Source organism: Cannabis sativa, chromosome 6, assembly GCF_029168945.1.
Source record: "Cannabis sativa cultivar Pink pepper isolate KNU-18-1 chromosome 6, ASM2916894v1, whole genome shotgun sequence".
Taxonomy (NCBI): Eukaryota; Viridiplantae; Streptophyta; class Magnoliopsida; order Rosales; family Cannabaceae; genus Cannabis; species Cannabis sativa.
In genome coordinates, this window is record NC_083606.1 from 69,877,040 (window position 1) to 69,901,740 (window position 24,701).

The following is a 24,701-nucleotide window of genomic DNA, read 5'->3' on the forward strand; positions in this document are numbered from 1 at the left end:
CGTCTTGACGCTTGAGTCTTCAAGATGAGGGACTCGAAGTGGGGATGGATCCGGCTTCATCACGCTAAGCTTAATGACAAAACTTAGTTAATGGAGCACTTTGCTTAACTAATCTCGAAACATAGCCTTGTTAATATTCAGGGTTAACACACATTTATGTGGCAAGTAATTTTAACCACTTATTTCTTAAAAAAAAAGGTATTACTAATCATAAGGCCCTCCGACAGAAAGATAATAGGCTGCAAATGGGTATATAAGTACAAGGAAGAGATCCCAGGGGTTGAGGAAGCAAGGTACAAGGCTAGGTTGGTTGCCAAAGGCTTCACACAGAGGGGAAGGAGTGGATATTCATGAGATTTTTTCACCTGTAGTAAAACACACTTCAATCAGAATGATTCTATCAATGGTAGCAATCCAAGATCTTGAACTTGAGCAAATGAATGTCAAAACAGCCTTCTTGCATGGAGAATTAGAGGAGGAGATCTTTATGAGGCTACCAAAGAGTTTGAGGTTGAGGGAAAGGAGGACCATGTGTGTTTGCTTAAGAAGTCTCTATATGGACTAAAGCAATCACCAAGACAATGGTATAGGAGGTTTGATGAGTATATGATTAAATCAGGTTTCAAAAGGTGTGCTTATGACAGTTGTGTTTACATCAGGAGTTCTAAGCTAAAGTCAACAGTTTACCTATTACTCTATGTTGATGATATGTTGATTGCAAGCAAGTACATGGAAGACATCAACAAGGTAAAATAGATGTTATGCACAAAATTTGAAATGAAAAATCTTGGGCTAGCCAAGAACATCCTTGGAATTAAGATCTGCAGAGACAGAAAGATCAGAGAATTAGTTCTATCTCAGGCAAGGTATATCTCAAAGCTGTTAACCAGGTTTGGTTTTCAAGATGCCAAACCTGTTAGCACACCATTAGCTCAACATTTCAAGCTATCCAACATGCAAGCTATCCAAGTTTGTGTATGGAGAAGGTACCATACACAAACTTGGTAGGGAGTATCATGTATGCCATGATTTGCACCAGGCCAAATCTATGCCATGCAATGAGTATGGTTAGTAGATTTATGCAAAATTTAGGAATTGAGCGTTGGAAGGTTGTCAAGTGGATGATGAGGTATTTAAAGGGAACATCCACTCTAGGGCTGAGGTATCATTCAGAGTTTGAAACACTAGAGATTACATAGTATGTTGACTCTGATTATGCTGGTGACTCATAGACCAGAAGATCACAAACATGCTATGTTTTTTGCTTAAACAGCTGCACAATGAGTTGGAAAGCTAACTTGCAAACTATAGTGGCTCTTTCGAAAATAGAGATTGAGTACATAGCTTGTACTGAAGCTGTAAAAGAAGCTTTGTGGCTAAAGGGAATAACCACTGATTTTGGTTTAAGTCAGAGATAATTACATGTTCACAGTGACAGACAAAGTGCTTTACACTTAAGCAGAAATTAGATGTTTCATGAGCGTACCAAACACATTGATGTGCGACTAGCTTTTATTAGAGAGGTAATTACAGATAGGAAGATCAAGCTAGACAAGATTTCAACTGCAGAAAACCCCTCAGACATGCTGACCAAGGCTGTCACAACAACAAAATTCAAGCACTACTTGAAGCTACTTGGAATTTTAGGATAGAACTTGTCCTAGGTCCTAAGATTGATAAATGTATTTGTTTTTGGATGTATGTTTACTATTTTTTCTTAACTATCTTTGTCTTTCATACTGTACTATCGATCAAGGTGGAAATTGTAGTTAGTTATGACTGTTAGTACAGTTAAGACAGTTAGTGTTTTATGTTAGCTCTAGTTTGTTGGTTTCAGTTGGTTAGGTGTAGTTAGTTTCAAGTGTCAATACCTATTGGACTAACTTATATAAAGTCCTTGTTTTTTCACTTGAAACTAAGACATAATTCGAGTTATTGTGTAAGAATTAGACACCATTAATAAAGAGCAATATTCCTATTATTGATTCATAATCATTGTAACTGGTTTGGTTGAATGACATTCGAGTTTTAGACTCAACACTAAGCTTAATGATGAAACTTAGTTAATGGCACACTTTGCTTGACTAATCTCGGAACATAGTCTTGCTAATATTCGAGGTTATGTGGCAAGTAATTTTAACCACTTATTTCTTAAAAAAAATGGGTACTACTTGTTAAAATTAACTTGCTACATAAGTGTGTATTAAGTTTGTGTAATTTATATGTACACATATTACAATATTACTAAAAATATAAAGAGCGCCCTTGGAGATGCATTGAAAATATTTGCTCCAAATGGTGTGCTAATAGCAAAAATTAATTTAAATTTGGATCACTATAACATGATGTAAATTTTACATCACAATAAATATATTATTTTCAAATTTTCTTTTATGTCATTTTTAATATTTTTAATTAAATTTAGTTATTACATTAAATTATAAATTTTTACATTTTTTTTTTATTATTTTACATAATAAAATTATTAATTTCTATATTTTTAATAAAAACATTAATTAAACATTAAATTTTACATTTGTACTTGTATAAGTGTATTAGACTATAATTCTAAAAATTAATTCAAATAAATCACAAAATCATTTTTAATGCCAAACATAACACAATAGAAATGGTCTTAGTTGGTGTGTGCATTGGGAAATGAAGAGTTGGATTGAAAAACTTCTTTAACAAGTTTTCTTAGAACTAAAGAACATTTATGTCAAATGAAGCTCCTTTTCGAAAAAAAAAAAAAAATCCCGCCTTTAAGTGATGGGAACGGAAGACATTCCTGCAACTAAGAGTTTGTGCGACCCTTCTTCTTCTCCTGCAAGCTTTTGATGATTGAGAGCTCCGGGGATCTTCAATTTGGAAAAAAAAAGGTAACTTTTTTATGATATGACTCTTTATTTTCAATATGGAAGGAAGTACATGATCCTAGAATGGAATTTGACCAATTTTCTTGAATTGTAAGCTCTATTTTTTTTGATAACAAAGAAAAAAAATAGTATATAAGAAGCTTTGGGGTTTATGGTCAGTGGAGTTTCTTGGGTCATTGTGGTTCATTTGGTTGTTGTAGTCTTGTATTTCGCATTTGGGTATGATCTGAGTTTTATCATAGTTTAGTTTAGAATTGTCTTGAGTGTTTTGGATTGCTTGTGTATAACTTTGGTGCCGTTTGGTAACACTTTTATTTTTTAATTTTTTAATCACAAAATGAGAGTAAAATTTTTGTTTTTAAAAAATTTATTTTTGAAAAACAAAAATGCGTTCTGTAACTACTTTTGTTTTTCAATTTTAAAAACAGAAAATAAAAGTGTGTTCTATAAAGTTTATTTTTATTTTTATTTTTTGATTTTATTAAACTCGGGTCTAGGTCCGGGGTCGGATTCGGGTTTAAGTCAAAAGCCAGGTTCAGCGCCAGGGCCGTGAGGAGGGGATTTGGGTCCGGGTCTGGTCGTAATCCAAAAGATTGATTAAGAAAAAAAAATTGTTTAAAAAAATATTGAAAGTGATTTTTGTTGTTTTTAAAATTTTGATTTCTAATTATAAAATTGAAAAGTAAAAACAGTTTTATAGAACATGTTTTTGAAAAATATTTTCACTTTTCTACTTTTAAAAACAGAAAACTGATTAAAAAAGTATTACCAAACACCACCTTTGTTTTTCATCTTGATTATTTGTGTTCTTTGTCTTTGATGGGCTCACTTGCATCAAAACAAAAATAAAATTTACTTATTTTTATGTATCTATGTTCTTTGGTTAGAATTTAATAAAATGAATGGTAGGAGTAGCCCATAGATTTTATATATGTTATAATCTTTCACACATTAACAATATATGATTTTCTAATATTCCTTTAAGATGGTAGCTATTTATTTGCTCACCATCTTAGACAACCCGATCACAAGGGATTCTTTTTTTGGCTCACTATCTCCGATCACAAGTGACCTTTTTTTTGCTTTACCTTTTTGTATCTTTATTTTTGGATTTTTTGGGGCTCTTTTTGGCTCACTATCCCCGAATCACAAGTTACTCGATTTTTTTTTTGGGTTGGATAGTGATTAGAAGTTGTTTTGTTTGTTTTTGCTTTGATACCATGTTAAAATTTGATAAGATGCATGAGGTTCCATTCTAAAACTAATTGACAATAAAAAGAGTAGTACATGAATCTTATATATGTCTAACATCTTCTATTGAAGTTAAGATGTAAAACTCTTTGACTATATGCATTTCATATACTTAATTGAGTAGTGCATCTCTTTGCTCTTCTCCATTTTAATTTAATTCTTCATTTTCATGTGTGAATATGTTTATTGATCAACAGAAGAATGGCCAGGAAAAGAAATCAAATATATGGTTCTACCATAAACGACATTCCAAGTGAAATTGTTGTTATGTTTTTCCATAGCCTCCCCACCAAAAGCATTCTTTTCTGCAAATGCGTCTGCAAGAAATGGCGCAATCTGATATTCGAATCTGACTTTGCTAAGTTAAACTTTGCTCAAGCAAAGCCTAAAATTTTTGTCCGGACTCTGGATTCAGTTCGAGTTTGAAGAATTGTGTACTTGGTTGAGCCTGAAATTCAAGATGACCCTGGTTTTGATCTAAATCTCGAGAAAGATAACATGGAACTTAATGCCAAACTGAAGATCCCACTACGCAATCCAGAAAGTGTGCTAAAAAATCAGGACAAGAAACAAGGCCATAATTTGAAACCAAAAGAACAAAAATACAACATTGTGAATTCTTGCAATGGTTTGTTGTGCTTGTCTGAACCATGGCGAAATGATCCTATTACAGTGTGCAATCCAGTAACAGGAGAGTTCATAAACCTTCCACCACCTACTTGTGATGATGAAGATCTCAATGGCACCATTGATTGTGGATTTGGATTCTGTTAAGAAAATAGATTAATTAGTCTCTGTTAATTATGCATTAGTTGATTAATGTTGTAATTCTGTAATCAGAGTTTGTTATTGTGTTTTCCGTGTGTACCCTTTTCTGTTATGAGTTGGTCTCTCTTTTACCAACATTAGGGCCACTTGTCATCCTTTCATTTGTGTTTGTATTCCTTGAACAGAGTATATATTGAATATGTTGCCTCAGCCTCCATTTGAGCTGAGAAAACCTTTTTACCATTTCTGTGTAAACTTCAACTTGGTATCAGAGCCAAGTGAAAAGCCTGGACTATGTCGTCCCATTCTCAGACTCCTCAGGCCACCACCACGGCAGCAGCAGGTGCTGCTAGCCCTTCCGTACATGTCTCTCAACAAAACTACACTCAACCGTTCAATACATTGAACCAACCATTTCCTTTGAAGCTCGATAGGAAGAACTATGTACTCTGGAAAACAATGGTGTCCACAGTGATACGTGGTCATCGTCTTGACGGCTTTGTGCATGGAACTCGACCCTGCCCACCAGAGTTCATTCCAACTCCTACTACCACTGAAGGAGAACTCGGTTTTGGTGTTACAGTCAACCCAGATTACGAACACTGGATTGTTAGTGACCAGCTTCTAATGGGCTGGTTATACAGCTCAATGACTGAAGGAATCGCTACAGAAGTTATGGGATGTGCAACTGCAGCAGCGTTGTGGAAAGCTCTTGAAAATTTGTATGGGGCTCACTCAAAATCCAGGATGGACGATACTCGCACTCTGATTCAGACTACACGCAAAGGCTCAACCTCCATGGAAGACTATCTGAAGCAAAAGAAAGCTTGGGCCGACTCTTTGGCTCTAGCAGGGGAGCCATATCCTGAGAATCAATTGATATCTAATGTCACGTCTGGCTTGGACATTGAGTATCTACCAATTGTGCTACAGATCGAAGCTCGCCAAACAACAACGTGGCAGGAATTGCAGGGAATACTTCTCGCTTTTGATGACAAGATGGAAAGGCTGCAGAACTTGAGTCTTAACAGCAGCAACAAGTCGTCTCATTCTCCTTCAACACCTAATGCAAACTTTGCAAATCGTCCTAACAGCAACAACAGGGGTCGTGGAAATTACCAGAATCAAAGTAGTGGCAGAGGAAACTACAATCGTGGTGGTGGAAATGGCTCTGGCAGAGGTCGTGGAGGCAGATCCAATGGACCCAAGCCCACTTGCCAAGTCTGTGGTCGCTATGGTCATTCAGCAGCCATATGTTACAATCGATACGATGAAGCCTATATGGGTTCAGATCCAAAAACAGGGGGCCAAACCAGTCAGAAAAACAATCAAGGAGGAGCTGCTGCCTACACAGCTGCACCAGAAGTCATTGACAGTGAAGCTTGGTTCGTGGATAGTGGAGCTAGCAATCATGTTACTGCAGATGAAAACAACATGATGCAGAAGAATGAGTATGGTGGTAAGGAAAAACTCATTATAGGTGATGGTAATAGCCTTAACATCTCACATTTTGGTTATGGTAACTTGCAAACCAACAGTGAATCAAAGTCACTGTTGCTGAATAACATGCTATTAGTTCCTGATATTGCAAAAAATCTGTTAAGTGTGTCAAGTCTAACCAATGATAATGACATATTTGTTGAATTTCATCCTAACTGTTGTTTTGTGAAGGACAAACACACAAGGAAGGTACTGCTGGAAGGAGCACTTAGAGATGGTCTCTACCAATTCAGCAACAAATCCACTCACAAACAAAAACAGCCACAGTATTTTTCTGGTGTCTCTAATGTGTCTAAGTCTAAAGTTGTTCAAACAGCTAGTGTTAAGCTTTCCAAGAAGGATATATGGCATAGGCGTTTAGGCCATCCATCCACTAGAGTTCTTAAACTCATTTGTGATTCCAACAATGTAAAAATTCCCAAAAATGAAATAGAAAATTTTTGTGAAGCTTGTCAGCTTGGAAAATCACATGCCCTGCCATTTAAATTATCATCTTTTAAAGCTTCCAAAGTTCTTCAGTTAATCCATACTGATCTGTGGGGTCCTGCCCCAATTGCATCTAATACAAATTTTAAGTTTTATATACATTTCATTGATGATTTCAGCAGATACACTTGGCTTTATCCTTTAAAGAACAAATCTGATGCTCTAAATGCTTTCATTGAATTCAAAGCTTTTGCTGAAAATCAGTTTGAAACTAAAATTAAAAGTATTAAATGTGATTGGGGTGGAGAGTATCAAGTTTTTGAAAATTTAGTTAAGACCAATGGCATTCATTTTCAACATTCATGTCCTCACACTTCAGCTCAAAATGGAAGAGCAGAAAGAAAGCACAGACACATTGTTGAAATGGGTCTGACTTTACTTGCTCAAGCCAAAATGCCTCTAAAGTACTGGGTTGATGCTTTTCAAACTTCTGTGTATCTAATCAATAGGCTTCCAACTCCTATTTTACATGACAAAACCCCTTTTGAAACCTTGTTCTGTAAGAGACCTGATTACAAACAAATAAAGACCTTTGGTGCTGCTTGCTACCCGTGTATACGACCCTACCAAAATCACAAATTTCAGTTTCATTCACTGAAGTGTGTGAACTTAGGATACAATGAATCCTACAGGGGTTACAAATGTTTAAGCACCACAGGCCGAGTCTACATTTCTCGGAATGTAGTCTTCAATGAAAGGGAATTTCCTTTCCACACAGGTTTCTTGAACACATATGCACCAGAAAAACATCTTGTTATCCAAAATGAGTCATGGTCTCAACTTCCTAATGTTCATTTCGAACAACACAGTCAAACAGCTCAGACCACAAATAATCAAGAACTGTCTCGAAGTGCTTCAACTCCAACAGCAGCAGTGCCTTCACCACAACAGGTTAGTGAAACAAATTCACCAAATACTAGTCTTGACACACTTGATCATGGTTTTATTGTTCCAGCTACTGATTCTGAGATACCCAGCAGCTCTGAGTACAATGTCTTCCAGGAACCAGAAAACAATGTACAGGATGTTGCACCAGAAAATGAAAATATCACCGCACCAAAGAATAATAAACCAAGCTTACCTGATGTGCATCCTTCTCAGCTGGTCTCTTCACATCCCATGACAACTAGGTCAAAGGCAGGAATTTTCAAGCCAAAAACCTACATCAGCCAAGCCAAATGGGAACCAACTTGTACTGAACCCAACACTGTTGCAGAAGCTCTTCAACACAAAGGTTGGAATAGAGCAATGGATGATGAAGTAATTGCACTTAAAAGGAACAAGACTTGGACCTTGGTACCCTGGTCAAAAGATTACAACTTGATTGGTTGTAAATGGGTTTACAGAGAAAAGAGAAATGCAGATGGATCCCTTTAAAGACTCAAGGCTCGGTTGGTTGCAAAGGGATTTCATCAAAGGGCAGGCCTAGACTATGGTGAAACTTTCAGTCCAGTTGTGAAAGCTTCCACTGTTAGAATCATCTTAACTATTGCTGTCTCTAAAGGTTGGAAAATCAAGCAATTGGACATTAACAATGCCTTCTTGAATGGCAATCTAGAAGAGGATGTGTACATGTGTCAACCTGAAGGTTATGTTGATCCTGAAAAACCTGACTAGGTGTGCAAGTTGCACAAATCCTTATACGGTCTCAAACAAGCTCCAAGAGCCTGGTTTGACAGGCTCAAGAGTACTCTTGTTGCTTGGAAGTTTCAAAATTCCAAAGCTGATACATCACTATTTTTCTACATCAGCAACAATGTTATCATTCTTGTTTTAATATATGTGGATGATATCATTGTCACAGGAAACAACAATACTCATCTCGACAGATTTGTTCAGCAACTCAACAAATGCTTTACTCTCAAAGACCTTGGAGACCTTCACTACTTCCTTGGTATTGAAGTGTTCAGAGATGAGACAGGCATGTATCTCACCCAAACCAAATATGTTGAAGATCTGTTGAGAAAGCATAACATGATTCATCTGAAGCCTAGTCCAACTCCCATTACAACTGGAAAGTCTTTATCCGTTTCTGATGGCAAAGAAATGGAAAATCCAACAACTTACAGGAGCCTCATTGGAGCCTTACAATACCTGTGCCACACTCGTCCAGATATCAGCTATGCTGTAAATTCTCTTAGCCAATTCCTTAAGTCACCATCAATTACTCACTGGAATGCTGCTAAGAGAATTCTAAGGTATTTAAAGGGAACAAGCACACAAGGCCTCCACATCTGCTGCAGCAACAGTTTGAACATTACTGGCTTTTCTGATGCAGATTGGGCTAGTAATGTAGATGATAGAAGATCTGTTGGAGGCTACTGTGTATATTTAGGTGATACTTTGGTGTCCTGGTCATCTAAAAAGCAAGGAGTTGTCTCTAGATCCAGCACATAATCGGAGTATAGAGCACTTGCTCAAGTAAGTGCTGAAATAACTTGGATCGAATCTCTACTCAAAGAAATTAAATTTCCACTGCCTGATGTTCCTATTACTTGGTGTGATAACTTGAGTGCAAGTGCTCTTGCCTCAAACCCAGTGTACCATGCTCGAACAAAACATATCGAATTGGACATTCACTATGTGAGAGATAAGGTTCTAAACAAAGCTCTGGAGATCAGATATGTTCCCTCAGCAGATCAAATTGCTGATTGCATGACAAAGGGCCTGTCACATTCTCGTTTTCAGTATTTGGTGTGCAAACTCGGAGTGAAGATTACACCCTCTCGTTTGAGGGGTGGTGTTAAGAAAATAGATTAATTAGTCTCTGTTAATTATGCATTAGTTGATTAATGTTGTAATTCTGTAATCAGAGTTTGTTATTGTGTTTTCCGTGTGTACCCTTTTCTGTTACGAGTTGGTCTCTCTTTTACCAACATTAGGGCCACTTGTCATCCTTTCATTTGTGTTTGTATTCCTTGAACAGAGTATATATTGAATATGTTGCCTCAGCCTCCATTTGAGCTGAGAAAACCTTTTTACCATTTCTGTGTAAACTTCAACTGATTCAGTCCAAGGAGTGGTCAATAGAAGGTCTTAAGAATTTATCAGCACAACACTTATTCCAATTCATTTGCAGTGGTACACACTCTCGGGACAGATTCATGGCGTAGTGTTATTGATCATGTTCCTCACTCATCTTACAAGCTTGGATTTCCTACCTATCTTGAGGGAGCTCTCTATGTTCTTCATGTCGAAAGAGCAGTACCATATTATATAATTTCTTTCAATTTTGACTACGAAAAATTTGATAAAATCGAACTTCCACCAAACTTTGGATATGGTTCATTGTCGGTTTTAAGTGGTAACCTTTGCTATTCTAAGTGTTCTTGTGTCTCCATAGTTATTTGGGCACTGAAGAAAAGCTCCAGCAGTAGTGTTGGGCAATCTTGGAGTAAAATGTTTGCAGTAGAATCTGAATTTTTACCACTTGGTTTATATCAACCACTTCATTACTTCAAATCGGGAGCTGTTTTGTTGTTTCGTAACAGTTCAGGAGATTTTATGTACATGAACTCAAATGGGAAATGCAAATATCTTGGCCTTTGTGGCCTTAAATCGAGGTAGGAAATTTTATTTCACATTCCAAGCTTAATTCCCCTCAAGGACATTGTGTTTGGGAATGATAAGAATAACAATATTGAGATACTCAATGTCAATACAAGGTAATTTATTATTTTCATAGCTCTGTTTTCATTAATTGAAACTATGTAACAATATAACATAATATGGTTTTTAATTTTGATACAGATGTGGGATGTTGAAACTGCACAAAGAGACATAGAGCAAAGATCTTATTTTGAAGAGACAAAGTGAAACGGCAGCGTATGGATATCTTCACAGTCCTTCTAGCAGTTTAGAAGAAATTTTTTGGCAAGATTACTGGTGGAAGAAGTACTGAGATGTGTTGTTAAATCTAAAATGAAATTGGAAGCTTTTGTTTAATTAACTACTTCTCATTTTGTAGCTTGGATGGATTTACTTAAGTATCTCTACTATTTTGTTGGACCACACAAAATTGACTATACAAACTTCCTTATGATGATCAGTTGAAGCCAAAATCAAGAGGTTTTGTCAATGTCAGTCATGGGTGATTGTTGGTTTTTAACCATGTGAAAAATTACAAAGGTAGTTTTTGACTTGAGGATATGTATGTATTCAATTATACATTTAATACAAGGTTGATATTTTTGTGTCTTGTTTATTTGTTCATTCCACTATCACAAAATATTCCAAGAGTGAAGAGTGAAACTCTAGATAGAAAAATAGAGAGAATATAAATTAGAGAGAGAGAAAAAGAGAGTTCTTACAAAATTGTGAGAAATATTTTGTAGAAATGGTAAAACTACCACACTAGTAAGTGAGGGTTTTGAGTGCATTCCTCAAATAATTGACAAAATTTGAGAATATAATATTATGTGCCCATTATTATCATAGTGGAAAATTTAGGGTAGTTTTTATTTTTCACATGATCATTTTTTGGTGTGAAAGATTTACCGTGATTTTTATTGTCACAGATTTACCTGTAATTTTTATTGTGTTTATCTCTTTTCTCAAATTCTCATGGTATGCTTTGTATTGTTATGACAACATGTAACAAAAAACTAAAACTGAGAGGGAAGCAAAATTATATATGCTGAATAAGGAAGATTGTTTTATTGCAGGATATTAGAAGAAAATTTATTACAAGTTATATAAATACTTAGTAGTTAAATGAGAAGAAGATTATATATTAATTAGGATATATATAAAACCAAATCCTTAACTAGTTTTTACTGTCTTGTAGCAAAGAACTGAGTTTAATTTGGTTTTATATATCACCTAATTAATATATTATCTTCTTTTATTTCAAGCTATAATTGAAGGTCTTGTACCAAAAAAATTAATTGGATTTTTTTATATGAAATCATTTATGTTTTTTTAATATATAATAGTAAAATCTTAAATTTAGTATTTTGAAAATATAATTGAGTCTTTTTTTAACAAAATATTAAATGTAACATCTTAAAAAATAAATTGAGTATTTTTTTTTTAAAAAAATAATATATATTTTTAATAAATTATAGTAAAATAAAAAAAAATTATATTTTAAAAAATTAAATTTGAAATGTACTAAATTATGTCTTTCATCCATGTTAGATTTTTTTTTACTAAAATTAGACAAAAGTCCTTAAATCTAACAATCTCAATAGTTTAGGGAGAATTTTTAACGGCAAAAAAAGTTCAGGAGACATGATTTAGTACATGTCAAAGTTCAAGAGAAAAAATTACTAATTAATCTTATGAATATAATTGAATTTAAAAACTAATTGTAGATAATCCCATTGATAAAGTTACATTAATAATTATTGTATTAGCATATTACCAGTATGTTCAGTAAAAATAAATATTTAAGTAACACATTTTCTTTTGCAAGCAATTATTAAAGTACTTAATGGTCATTAATGGGAGATGCCCACTCAAAATTAAACCTAATTAATGGAAGATGAGATTGTTATAAAAGGAAGTTTGACAACTATACAATTGGACCCCTACAGAAATGTCAATATATACAGAATTATATAGCACTTAAATCTTTGTAGAAAGATCCATTCAAATAAAAAAATCTTTGTAGAAAGATCAAAAAAATAATCGTGAGAAGTTAGAAGGGATTTAATCAATAATTTTTACAAAATATACGATTCAAAATAATATTTATTTTATATTTTATTTTGTAAAGTACCCTACATTCACCTCATACACCTTATCCCACTATGAAAAATAACCCTTTGCATAAGTATTGTAAACAATAAACATTGATAGATTATTTAAGATGATCACATATGACCATTCCATGATACTTTTACATACATATATATATTACAAGACATATTTTTTACTAATCAATTAATTAAAATAAGCATAAATATAATTCATTCACACACACATATATTATATATAATAGTGGTTACTAATTTAATTAGTATGCATATTTAGCTTGTGATAATATTGGTCCCTTGTAAATGCCCATACAAGTGAGGGAAGACAACCATGAAACCCTAGAAGCTCTATGAGATAGTTTTCTGCATAAGGCAGGCACTGCTGATGATGATCTTCTAATTAGTCTTGAAGACCCTTTTCTTTTGAGGCCTGATGATGATGATTTACGAGTTACTGTCACCTTCTTCTCCATTAAATGTACCACTATGGACTCCAATTCTACATCCCCAACAACACATAAATATATGTAAATTTAATATTTTTCTTTGTTAGTATTATCAGATTATATCCTATAAACTATAGGTTGAAAAATATACACTACAAAAAACAGCTACTTTTAGTGACAATTTTTTAGTCACAATATAAATTTTTTGTGACTAAATGTGACTTTTGATCATAACAAAGAACTACTTGTGACTAAAATATAGTATTTAGACACAAGTTATCACTAGTTTACTTTTAGTCACAATAAGTGTTGTGACTAAAACCATATTTAGTCACAACTGAAAAACCGTGTTTTTGCAAATGTCAGTTATATATAAGAAAATATAAAAACTGTAAGCGTTTGCAGCAGCAGAAAGTAATTCTGCTACAGCAAAACTGAACAGGCAGAATATAAAATATTTTGCAGAAAAGTAAATAACTTGACACAAGAGATTTATACGTGGTATCAGTGTTCTCACGAACACTCCTAGTCCACGGGGCCACGCCCAGAGAATGAAATCAATTAATAAAGTATCAAAATTACAAAGACAATTGACTTAAACAAGTTTAGACTCCCTCTAAAGTATTGCCGCAATCCTTTGTAATCCACTTTATGAATCTGACTTCTTGAAACACCTTCAAGCCCGAACTCCCTTCGTCTTTGAAGTGTGAGTGCTTACTTCCTCCCGAAGTAAGGCTTTAGCAAGTCTTCTCCCGAAGACCAAGTGCTTACTTCCTCCCGAAGTAAGGCTTAATCAAGTCTTCTCCCGAAGACCAATCTCTTGTTCAGTCAAGTAGTTCTTCACAACCTCTAAGATAGAGTAAGAACAGAAATAGAACAACTAGAACCTAGGTGAACAACTAGGCTCTCACAAAACAAAGAAACACTCTCTTCTCTCAAAAGATAAATGTAGAAAATGAATAATGGAAGAGGTAATCCGAATGGTTGCTCTCTAGGCTCTATTTATAGATCATAGAAACCAAAGAGGCAACCACAAGTTCGAATTAGCAGCTGTACAAAAACTTTCCAAAAACAAACACGATCTGCTACATCAGATTCGGTTGCTGACGAAGCAGATACGCCTTGAAACGGAAACTTACTAAAATCGGGTCCGATCTTCTTTCAATGCTTGATTCCCGCCAAAAAGCAGTTAGATATTCTGATTGTATCAAGATACAATCGAAATCAATAAGGAAAAGGCAATAAACAAGGTTTCCCTAAAAAAGACAACTTTCCAAAAGAGAATTCCTTCTCTTTTGAGAAGTTTTCAACAAAGGAAAGTTCAGCTGAAAGTGCAACTTTCCAAACAAGGAAAATGGCAACTAATAACCGAATAAAAGAGGTAAGATTTCGAAAATGAATGCATAGCAATCTTACCATAAAAAGGAAAAATTATTTTGTCACCTAACTTGCCAAAAAAGGACTTTACAATCTCCCCCTTTGGCACTTTAGATGAACAAAATAATTTTTACCATAAAGTACCTGCAATGCAAAGTTAGCAAGAGCAACCTATATTACTCCCCCTGAGTAACACAATCGATTATCACAATAAAAACAAAGAACATGCTAACTTTAAATAATAAGAAACATTAAGTTCACAGGTACTAACAAACCACAACTCCCCCTGAAAAAAGAGTCCAGAGTTGGGCAACAAAAAATAATATCTCTCCCCCTTTTTGTTTATCGGAGTGCCAAAGTAAACAAAGAACAAAAATTAACCAAAGTTTAATGAAAAAAGAAATAAACGAAAACACTTTAATTTTTGTAGAGTTGAATCAAGGTGGACAGTTGCCTGGACATGTCATGCTGGACATCAGCCATTGCTTCAAGACGAGTGTACACATTCTGAAGTTCAGACTTGACTTCCAGGAGCTGCGACGGCGAGCCCGAACTTGCACCCGGCGAAGCGACGGCGGCACCAGCCTTTGGCCGTTTTTGGAACACACCATCAAAATACTCAGAAGGTTGGAATGTAGGGCCAGTGATGGGAGGCTCAAGTGTTTCATGTGCTTGGGCCACATTCTTCTGAGAGGATAAAACCTTATAGATTAAATTTGGAAACACAAGTTTGAAGGTTGGCTTTTTACCTCTTCGAAAGGAGACAATCTGGTTGAGAATATGAGAGGCTAGATCAATGGAAGTTCCAGAGGTGATGCGGTATAGGAGTGTAGCCACTTCTTGAGACACCACGGTCTTGTTCGAATTTGGAACCCAATTGCTTAGTGCAAACCGCATAAGGGAAGCATGAGCAAAAGTGAGGTGAGTAATTCGAAGACTCTCCCCTGGTTTCAATTCTGAACGTGCACCAGTGAGTTCAGAGTGCATCAAGTCACGATCCATGGACATCACAGCATTGGAAACATTCTCAGGCAATTGCAAGGCCTGAGCAATGTCCTTCTCAGAAAATGAGAACCAATGACCCCTAACATACACTCTTCTATACAGTCTAGAGTTCTCATCAAGGAAATCATCAGTAAGATTAGCATAAAACTCTTTAATAATGTTAGCAATGAATCCAATAAAACCAGTAAGAGTGTGTTCCCATTGATGAAATTGAATGAACTTTACAATACCATACACACGATGGGCATGCAAATCATAATTCCTCTCACTTTCAAACTTACGAGTTGCATAAAGATTCCAGTCACGCTCATTGTCTCGATAGTAAAAAGTTGGACAGCCAGAGAGAGAGGAAGGGATATTACCAGATGGAGGATCTTCCATGGGCTGCTTGCCTTTGGCGACGGCGAGAGGCCTTTTCTTTGCGAAGCGGTTTTGAACGAGGAGACTCTGGCTCGAGTTCTGTGTCCTCACTGTCCTTCTCAGTATGCAGAGAAACTGACTTGTCTGAAGAGACTTCCATTGGATCCTCTTCTTCTGAACTGGAACTCGAGGAAGCTGAGGGAGGATTGGTCTTGAGTTTCTTCTTGGCTGGAGGAGCAGACTTCTCTCGAGATTGAGAGGCTTGAAGTTCTTTCTCAGCCGAGGCTTGCTGGGCTCGAGTTCGAGTGGAAGGGCCTGTTGGAGTGGTGCCGGCCATTGATGCGGCGGGGAGGAGGAACGGCCAATGGAGGAGGAGATTCCTTCGAGGATTCAGACGACGAAGTCCAGGTGCGATAGGGCCTTACAGATTTGCGAGCAACTTGCTTGGGTGGACGTTTTGACTTCACGGCTTGAGATTCACGCTGGGGAAGCGAAGAATCTCCAGGCTTTGCAACAGCAGGAGGAGGAACTGAGGCAGCAGGGGGTGCACTAGAAGGAGTTGGGACAGTTTCTTCTAATTTTTTTGAGTGCCCTAGATTCTTGGTTCTCACCATTTTGAAACTGAAAGAGAAGATGAATAGTGTTTGACAGAGAAACAAGAAAGGGGGTTCGGGTAGGTGGTGAATTAAGTGACAAAATTTGGTTTATATAACCTTGGAATCAAAACAAGAAAAAGGAAACCAATTTTGAAAATTCAAAATGAAACCGCCAGCCCATGAACCAAAAGAGGAAACCGCCCACTTCTCAACTCCTTTCCCTTTTCCCTTTTTTTTCTAAAAAATAAAAGGAAACTAGAAATGCCAACAAATTTTTCCAAAAATAATGCAATCTTTCAAGAATAAAGACACATTACCATATAAAGATTAATCTTTACTTGGAAAAATATCATAATAAATCAAAGAAAGAATGAATGTTGATACTTACCATTTATGCACAAGATTTTCCTTGACCCATGAAGCAAGTCACACGCCTCCCTCCTTTTTTTTTTTTTTTTTTTTTTTTTTTATTTAAAAAAAACGAAACTAAAAAAAATAATGTGTGCAGTGAGTATATGTGATTCGAATCAAGCAGAGAAATCAAATATCATTGACAATTGACAAAGAAGATTACATGTTATGCTTTCAAGGAAAATAACTAATTAGAATCTCATGAGATGATCATACTTAATTGATGTTGAGGAAAAAGATATGCATGTTACTGAGAATTGTGAACCAGGATTATTACTTTAATTTTAATAGAGGAGACTTACAGAGTTGACCACACTTGTCAGACATAAGTGTGTGCAGTGAAAATAGGATCATTGTCCTTGGCATGATTTTTCTTTTTCGCCTTTTTCAAATTGATCCCGCAACTGGATGCTTTCACACCATACTGAAGGTAGCCCTTTTCTATGGTAGTGCATCCTCATCATAGTTGCTAATTACAATGTTCCAGCTTACTCATCAGATGGCTTTCACACTTCAGTATGGGTAGCTCTATTCCAGCAAGGGGCCTGACAAGCATGAAACAAAAATTGCTCAACTCTGTATAAGAACATTATTTAATCCCAGACACAAATAAAGAGTAACATGAATCTTTTAACACAACATCACAAAGTATGATCAGATAGAGATCCTAACTAATTATATTCCAAAAGCATAAACATGATTTGTCAAAAACAATGATAGAAGAGTTAGAGCTAGAGAAGAATCACACAACACTATTGTACACGAATGATGCACAGATAAAATTAAACAATGCAAACTCCCAAAGATTTTCTGAGGGAGTCAAAGCGACTTGCATCTAGGGCCTTTGTGAAAATATCAGCTAATTGTTTTTCAGTATCAACATATTCTAATTGCAGTGATTTATTTTCAACAAGTTCCCTAATAAAGTGGTGTCTTATATCAATGTGCTTTGTTCTAGAGTGTTGAACAGGATTTTTGGAAATATTTATGGCACTAGTATTGTCACAAAAAATAGTCAAAACACCCAAATCAAACCCATAATCAATCAACATTTGTTTCAACCACAATAGTTGAGTGCAACAACCGCCAGCCTATGTACTCAGCTTCGGCAGTGGATAAGGAGATGGAATTCTGTTTCTTGCTATGCCAAGATACTAGATTATTCCCAAGGAAGAAACACCCTCCACTTGTGCTCTTTCGATCATCAGCATTTCCTGCCCAATCTGCATCACTAAAACAAGCAAGATTTGAATTGGTGTCTTTCGAGTACCAAATTCCATAATCAGGAGTGCTATTAACATATCTAATAATCCTTTTTACAGCTGATACATGAGATTCCATAGGATTACTTTGATATCTAGCACACACTCCCACACTGTAACATATATCAGGGCGACTAGCAGTTAAATACAAAAGACTTCCAATCATGCTACGATAGAGTGTAGTGTCTACCTTTACTCCATTCTCATCTTTTGTTAATTTCAGTGTGGTGCTCATAGGAGTACTTACCTGCTTAGCCGATTCAAGGCCAAATTTCTTGACAAGGTTCTTAGCATACTTGCTTTGAGATACAAATGTACCTCCTTCCATTTGTCTCACTTGAAGACCAAGAAAGAAATTAAGCTCACCAACCATGCTCATTTCAAATTCACTTTTCATTTGATCAACAAATACACACTTCATGGTTAGATGTAGACCCAAAAACTATATCATCAACATAAATTTGAGCAATGATAAAATCAGATTTTGTATGTTTGATGAAAAGAGTTTTATCCACACTACCTCTGTGATAGCCATGAGAAAGTAAAAATTGAGTCAACCTTTCATACCAAGCTCGAGGAGCTTGTTTCAGTCCATACAAAGCTTTTTCAAGTTTGTATACATGGTCTGGAAATTGAGGATCTTCGAATCCTTTTGGTTGCTCAACATAAACTTCCTCATTCAAAATACCATTAAGGAAGGCAGATTTCACATCCATTTGGAACAATTTAATATTGAGAATACAAGCAATACATAAAAGTAAACGTATTGATTCTAATCTTGCAACAGGAGCAAAAGTTTCATCAAAATCAATACCTTCTACCTGAGTGTACCCTTGTGCCACCAAACGAGCCTTGTTTCTCACAATTGTACCGAACTCATCACTTTTATTTTTAAATAACCACTTTGTTCCAATAACATTTATACCTTTTGGTCTTCGGACCAAAATCCATACCTTGTTGCGAACAAATTGGTTGAGTTCCTCTTGCATTGCATTGAGCCATTCCTCAAAGGTCATGGCTTCCTTCACATTTTTCGGTTCATATTGAGAAACAAAGCAAAGAAAGCTGATTAAATTAATGTACCTTCTGCGAGTTACCATGCTTTCTTCAGGATTTCCAAGGATGAGATCTTTTGGATGATTCAGTTTGACTCTGGTGCTTGGTTCTTTCTGAATAGAGTCAGTGATGATGTTTGGATGGGTCAAGATAGACGGTTCTGGTTCTCCAGTTTCAGTTGCAAAGGCCAGATTCGTCATTTGCAGCATCAGCAATGGGTTCTGCTGCATCAGGATCTGTTGTTACAACTTTTGGAGGAATATCCATGAGACTATCTATCTTGGCTTCTGTGGAAAACTCTGAAAAATCTCTAAAATCATCAACAACCACATTAGCTGATTCCAAAACAGTTTGAGTTCTCATGTTATAAACACGATAAGCTCTGTTGTTTAAGGAATATCCAATAAACACACCAACATCACTTTTAGCATCAAATTTACCAATATGCTCACGATCTCTATAGACATAACACACACATCCAAAAACATGAAAATGACTTACATTGGGGCGCTTACCTTTCCGCATTTCATAAGATGTTTTTGAGGTACCCGGACGAATAAACACTCGTTTATTATGTAGCAAGCCGTGTTAATAGCTTCACCATAATCGCTTTGTCAACTTCTTGCTATTTAACATCACTCTTGCCATTTCCCGCAAAGTTCGATTCTTCCTCTCAACAACTCCATTTTGTTGAGGAGTTTTGGGAGCTGAAAATTCATGAGTTATACCGTAGACTTGCAAAAATCATCATACACGTAATTTTCAAACTCCTTACCATGATCACTTCGAATTCGAACAATTTTCCCAATATTACAACCTTTCTCAACTCTTAATCTCAGACACAGAGTTTTAAAGGCATCAAAAGTGTCAGATTTTTCTCTTAAGAAATCTACCCAAGTAAAACGAGAGAAATCATCAACACACACAAAGATATATCGTTTACCATTCAAACTTTCAACTTGGATTGGACCCATAAGATCCATGTGAAGCAATTCCAATACCTTTGAGGTATTGATATCAGACACAGGCTTGTGAGTGATTTTTAATTGCTTCCCAAGTTGACACGGTTCACACTTACCTTCACTTTCCTTACCAAGCTTGGGAAGACCTCGAACAATACCTCGCATTTGACAGCTTTTTTCGGGTTTTTAAAATTAATATGCCCAAGCTTGGCATGCCACGTATCCGTGGTGTTGTTGATAGCCGAGTGACAAGTAAACACGGGGGTTAGAGTGTAACGATTATCATTGGATCGAAATCCTTGCAAGATACATTCATTGTCATCATTCATAACATAACAATGATCACTATCAAAGGAAACAAGAAACCCTTGATCACGCATTTGACCGATGCTAAGTAAATTAGCCCTCGGTCCTTCAACTAACATCACATTTTTCGCCAGGTAACCCTTCAAAATTTAGAGTTCCCATACCAACAACTTTTCCCGATAAGCCATTACCAAAAGTGACTTCTCCACATTGCATAGGCCGTATGTTAGTCAAAAATCCTTGTCACCGTCATGTGTCTAGAAAGCAACCACTGTCAAAATACCACATTTGAGATGCAGCAGTTTTATCAGAAAAACCAGCTAGACACTTCTTTTTCACCCATACTTGTTTCAAACCTTTATGTTTCTTTTGAGATTTTTTCAAATTATCAAAATAATTTGTTTTAAACAGGTTATTTAATGTGAAACATTTAGGTCTGATATGTCCTTTTCTACCACAGAAATGACAAATGGGAACAAATCTTTTTACCTGAGATCTTACCTTTTTCGAAAATCCTGGAGATTTTGCAGCATCAGAAGCTGTTCTTGCTGCCACAGGCTGTGAAATTGATACGGCAGAGTTTGTAGCCTCATGGTGATTCGTTGGAACACTTGATTTTACAAACTTCGTGACTCCAGAACTTTCCATTCCATTAGAACCAAGGCCTGCAAAACCTCTCTGACCTGCATTCTGAGCTTTTTCAAAAATAGAAGATCCAGGATTAAGCATTTGAACATTTTTCTTAAAGTTTTCAAGTTCCTTCTTCAATAGAGAGATTTTTTCATTTTTATCACAAACACTTGTCTCATATTCTTTTATTTTCAACTCACACATTTCTATCTGATGAGACAATTTTTTATTCAATTTATTCAACTCTCTATTTTCAGAAGCAACCTGAATCCATTTTTCATACATGACTTTGTATGATTCAGCTAGAGATTCTTCACGTATTTCGTACTCATCTGAATCTGATTCCTCTTGTTTGGTGGTATTATTCAGACATACCAATCTATCTTTCACCTGTGAATCACACAACACATTAGTCATAACAGAGGTTAGGGCAACATTTTCAGTAATATCTTCATCACTTTCGGTTTCATCATCACTCCAAGTGACATTGAAACTTTTCTTATTCTTTTTCAAAGTGTTTGCACACTCAGATTGAATATGCCCAAAACCTTCACATTCCCTGCACTGAATTCCCTTTTTGTTAGAGACAGATGGTTTAATGAAAGTATTACCTTTTGAACCTTTCGAAATATTCTTTTTATTTCCCATCTTTTTCATATATTTCTGAAAATTCTTAGTTAATAAAGCAATCTCATCATCACATTCACTATCAGAATTTTCATTATCACCAACTTTCAAAGCAATACTTTTACCTTTATCAGCAATGGATTTGGGTTTGTCCTTTTGTTTAATCTGCTGATTTAATTCAAAAGTACGTAAGGAACCCATCAATTCTTCCACTTTCATAGTGCTAAAATCTTTAGCTTCCTCCATTGCCAAAAGTTTCGTATCAAACCTCTCTGGAAGAACTCTAACAATTTTTCTCACAAGAACAGAGTCATCAAGCTTTTCTCCAAGAGCAAAATATTCATTAGCAATGTCAGATAATTTTTCATAGAATTCAGTTAAAGTTTCATTATCAGACATTCTAAGCTCATCAAATTTAGTTTGAAGCATGATAAATCTAGATCTTTTCACATCGAAGTTCCTTCAAACCGAGTTTGAAGAATCTCCCAAGCTTCCTTAGCGAAACACAAGATGATATAAGTTTAATGTAACCCTCACCTACACCATTAAAGATAGCATGCAAGGCTTTGCTATTGTAGGCGGATAGTTTATCATCTTCAATAGACCATTCCAGTTCGGATTTTATAATAGTATTACTCGAAGAATCTGTCTCAACCGGAGGAGACCAACCTGATAGAACCATTCTCCACGCCTTCTCATCTTGAGATTTGATGAAGGCTCTCATTCTAACTTTCCAGTAAGGATAGTTAGAGTCATTAAGCAATGGTGGTCTAGAAATAGAACTTCCTTCTGCAAAAAATGACATTCTAACAAAAACGTTATAGGACCACACTAAGAGTTTAGTGTCCCGCTCTGATACCAATTGAAAAACCGTGTTTTTGCAAATGTCAGTTATATATAAGAAAATATAAAAGCTGTAAGCGTTTGCAAAGAAGAAAGTAATTCGCTACAAAGAAACCGAACAAAGCGTAATATAAAATATTTTGCAGAAAAGTAAATAACTTGACACAAGAGATTTATACGTGGTATCAGTGTTCTCACGAACACTCCTAGTCCACGGGGCCACGCCCAGAGAATGAAATCAATTAATAAAGTATCAAAATTACAAAGACAATTGACTTAAACAAGTTTAGACTCCCTCTAAAGTATTGCCGCAATCCTTTGTAATCCACTTTATGAATCTGACTTCTTGAAACACCTTCAAGCCCGAACTCCCTTCGTCTTTGAAGTGTGAGTGCTTACTTCCTCCCGAAGTAAGGCTTTAGCAAGTCTTCTCCCGAAGACCAAGTGCTTACTTCCTCCCGAAGTAAGGCTTAATCAAGTCTTCTCCCGAAGACCAATCTCTTGTTCAGTCAAGTAGTTCTTCACAACCTCTAAGATAGAGTAAGAACAGAAATAGAACAACTAGAACCTAGGTGAACAACTAGGCTCTCACAAAACAAAGAAACACTCTCTTCTCTCAAAAGATAAATGTAGAAAATGAATAATGGAAGAGGTAATCCGAATGGTTGCTCTCTAGGCTCTATTTATAGATCATAGAAACCAAAGAGGCAACCACAAGTTCGAATTAGCAATTACAAAAACTTTCCAAAAACAAACACGATCTCTACATCGGATTCGGTTCTTGACGAAGCGGATACGCCGAAACGGAAACTTACTAAAATCGGGTCCGATCTTCTTTCAATGCTTGATTCCTGCCAAAAAGCAGTTAGATATTCCGATTGTATCAAGATACAATCGAAATCAATAAGGAAAAGGCAATAAACAAGGTTTCCCTAAAAAAGACAACTTTCCAAAAGAGAATTCCTTCTCTTTTGAGAAGTTTTCAACAAAGGAAAGTTCAGCTGAAAGTGCAACTTTCCAAACAAGGAAAATGGCAACTAATAACCGAATAAAAGAGGTAAGATTTCGAAAATGAATGCATAGCAATCTTACCATAAAAAGGAAAAATTATTTTGTCACCTAACTTGCCAAAAAAGGACTTTACAACAACAAATTGTAATTTTTGTGACTAATATCTTTAGCTACGGATCTTTTGGTTACAACATATGGATAATAATTAATAATTACTCAAAACTTTTTTACTTTTAGTCACAAATTTTGTTGTGACTAAATTAAAGTAAATTTTTTTGTAGTGATAACAGTTACGTAATAATATCATTTTAGAAAACTTTGTTAATGTTATGAATTCGGTGACAAAAATACTAATTATTTTAAATTAATTTATCCCAAATTCTTATAAAACCTAGAGGTCAATATAAATGTATACATTTGTGAATGGTTCCAAATTAAATAACCACAAAAAGAGCACAATTATTTTAAAATAATTCGATTGCTGTATATCTATGTGTCAAAAATATCAAAAGAATATTTTTTGAATCTATTTTATATGAAATAAATTATTTAAAATCTATTTTCGGCACTATAAATAATTCAAAATTTTATTAAAAAAAATAATAAGATCCATATCTAAAATAATTACAAAACAAAACATACTATGTTATAAAAAATTTAAAATACTCCTACCATAAAATTTTCATACAAGTAGTATTGAAAAACGAACCGTGATCGTCTGAAATGATATCCTCAGAGTTTTTCCAATAAGCACGTCGTAGATCTGACACCGCTATACGATCGAGTTCTTGATCATCACTATCATCAACCTATAAATATTAATGTATATAGTTTTTAATATACAAATATATAGGAGAAATACAAAGTGTTTTATATTAAAATAAAGAGAGTATAGAGAGAAAAAAGAGAAAGAACCAGAGGGAGGGACAATGTGTCAACATAATGAGATTGGTTGAGAAGAGTGTTATTATTGATTCTAGATTTTCTTAGTTTACGCCTAATAAGCTTCTTCTTCAACCATGAAACTGGAGACATGGTGATGATGATGATAATGAGATGAATATGATGATCTCAAATGATTGCTATACCATAGCTCTACCTATTTTCTCATGAGAATTAATTAATTAATTAAATTATTTCTCAAATTCAGCTAGATTTATAACTAACTAGGCCCTTTATAATCAAAATGCATAAAAGAATATAATGATTAGATTCATTGTGTGGTAGGT

General features: G+C 35.3%; 1 protein-coding gene across 1 annotated transcript; it reads right to left on the minus strand.

Annotated features, from left to right (window-relative positions):
• Nucleotides 1-12,658: 12,658 nt before the first annotated feature.
• LOC115725633 (uncharacterized) lies at nt 12,659-24,651 on the minus strand. Its single transcript, XM_030655212.2, has 3 exons — nt 24,388-24,651; nt 24,182-24,281; nt 12,659-13,079 (listed from the first exon to the last, which is right to left on the minus strand). The coding sequence occupies exons 1-3, from the start codon at nt 24,505-24,507 to the stop codon at nt 12,841-12,843; spliced, it is 459 nt and encodes a 152-aa protein (XP_030511072.2). The 5' UTR covers nt 24,508-24,651; the 3' UTR covers nt 12,659-12,840.
• Between the last annotated feature and the right edge of the window lie 50 nt (nt 24,652-24,701).

Excerpts from the sequence above, each read along its gene's own strand:
- LOC115725633 (XM_030655212.2), bottom strand. The coding sequence starts at position 24,507 with ATGTCTCCAGTTTCATGGTTGAAGAAGAAGCTTATTAGGCGTAAACTA. Across the intron at positions 24,282-24,387 it reads ACACATTGTCCCTCCCTCTG|GTTGATGATAGTGATGATCA; the intron begins GTTCTTTCTCTT and ends TAATATTTATAG. Across the intron at positions 13,080-24,181 it reads TATCATTTCAGACGATCACG|AATTGGAGTCCATAGTGGTA; the intron begins GTTCGTTTTTCA and ends TTGGGGATGTAG.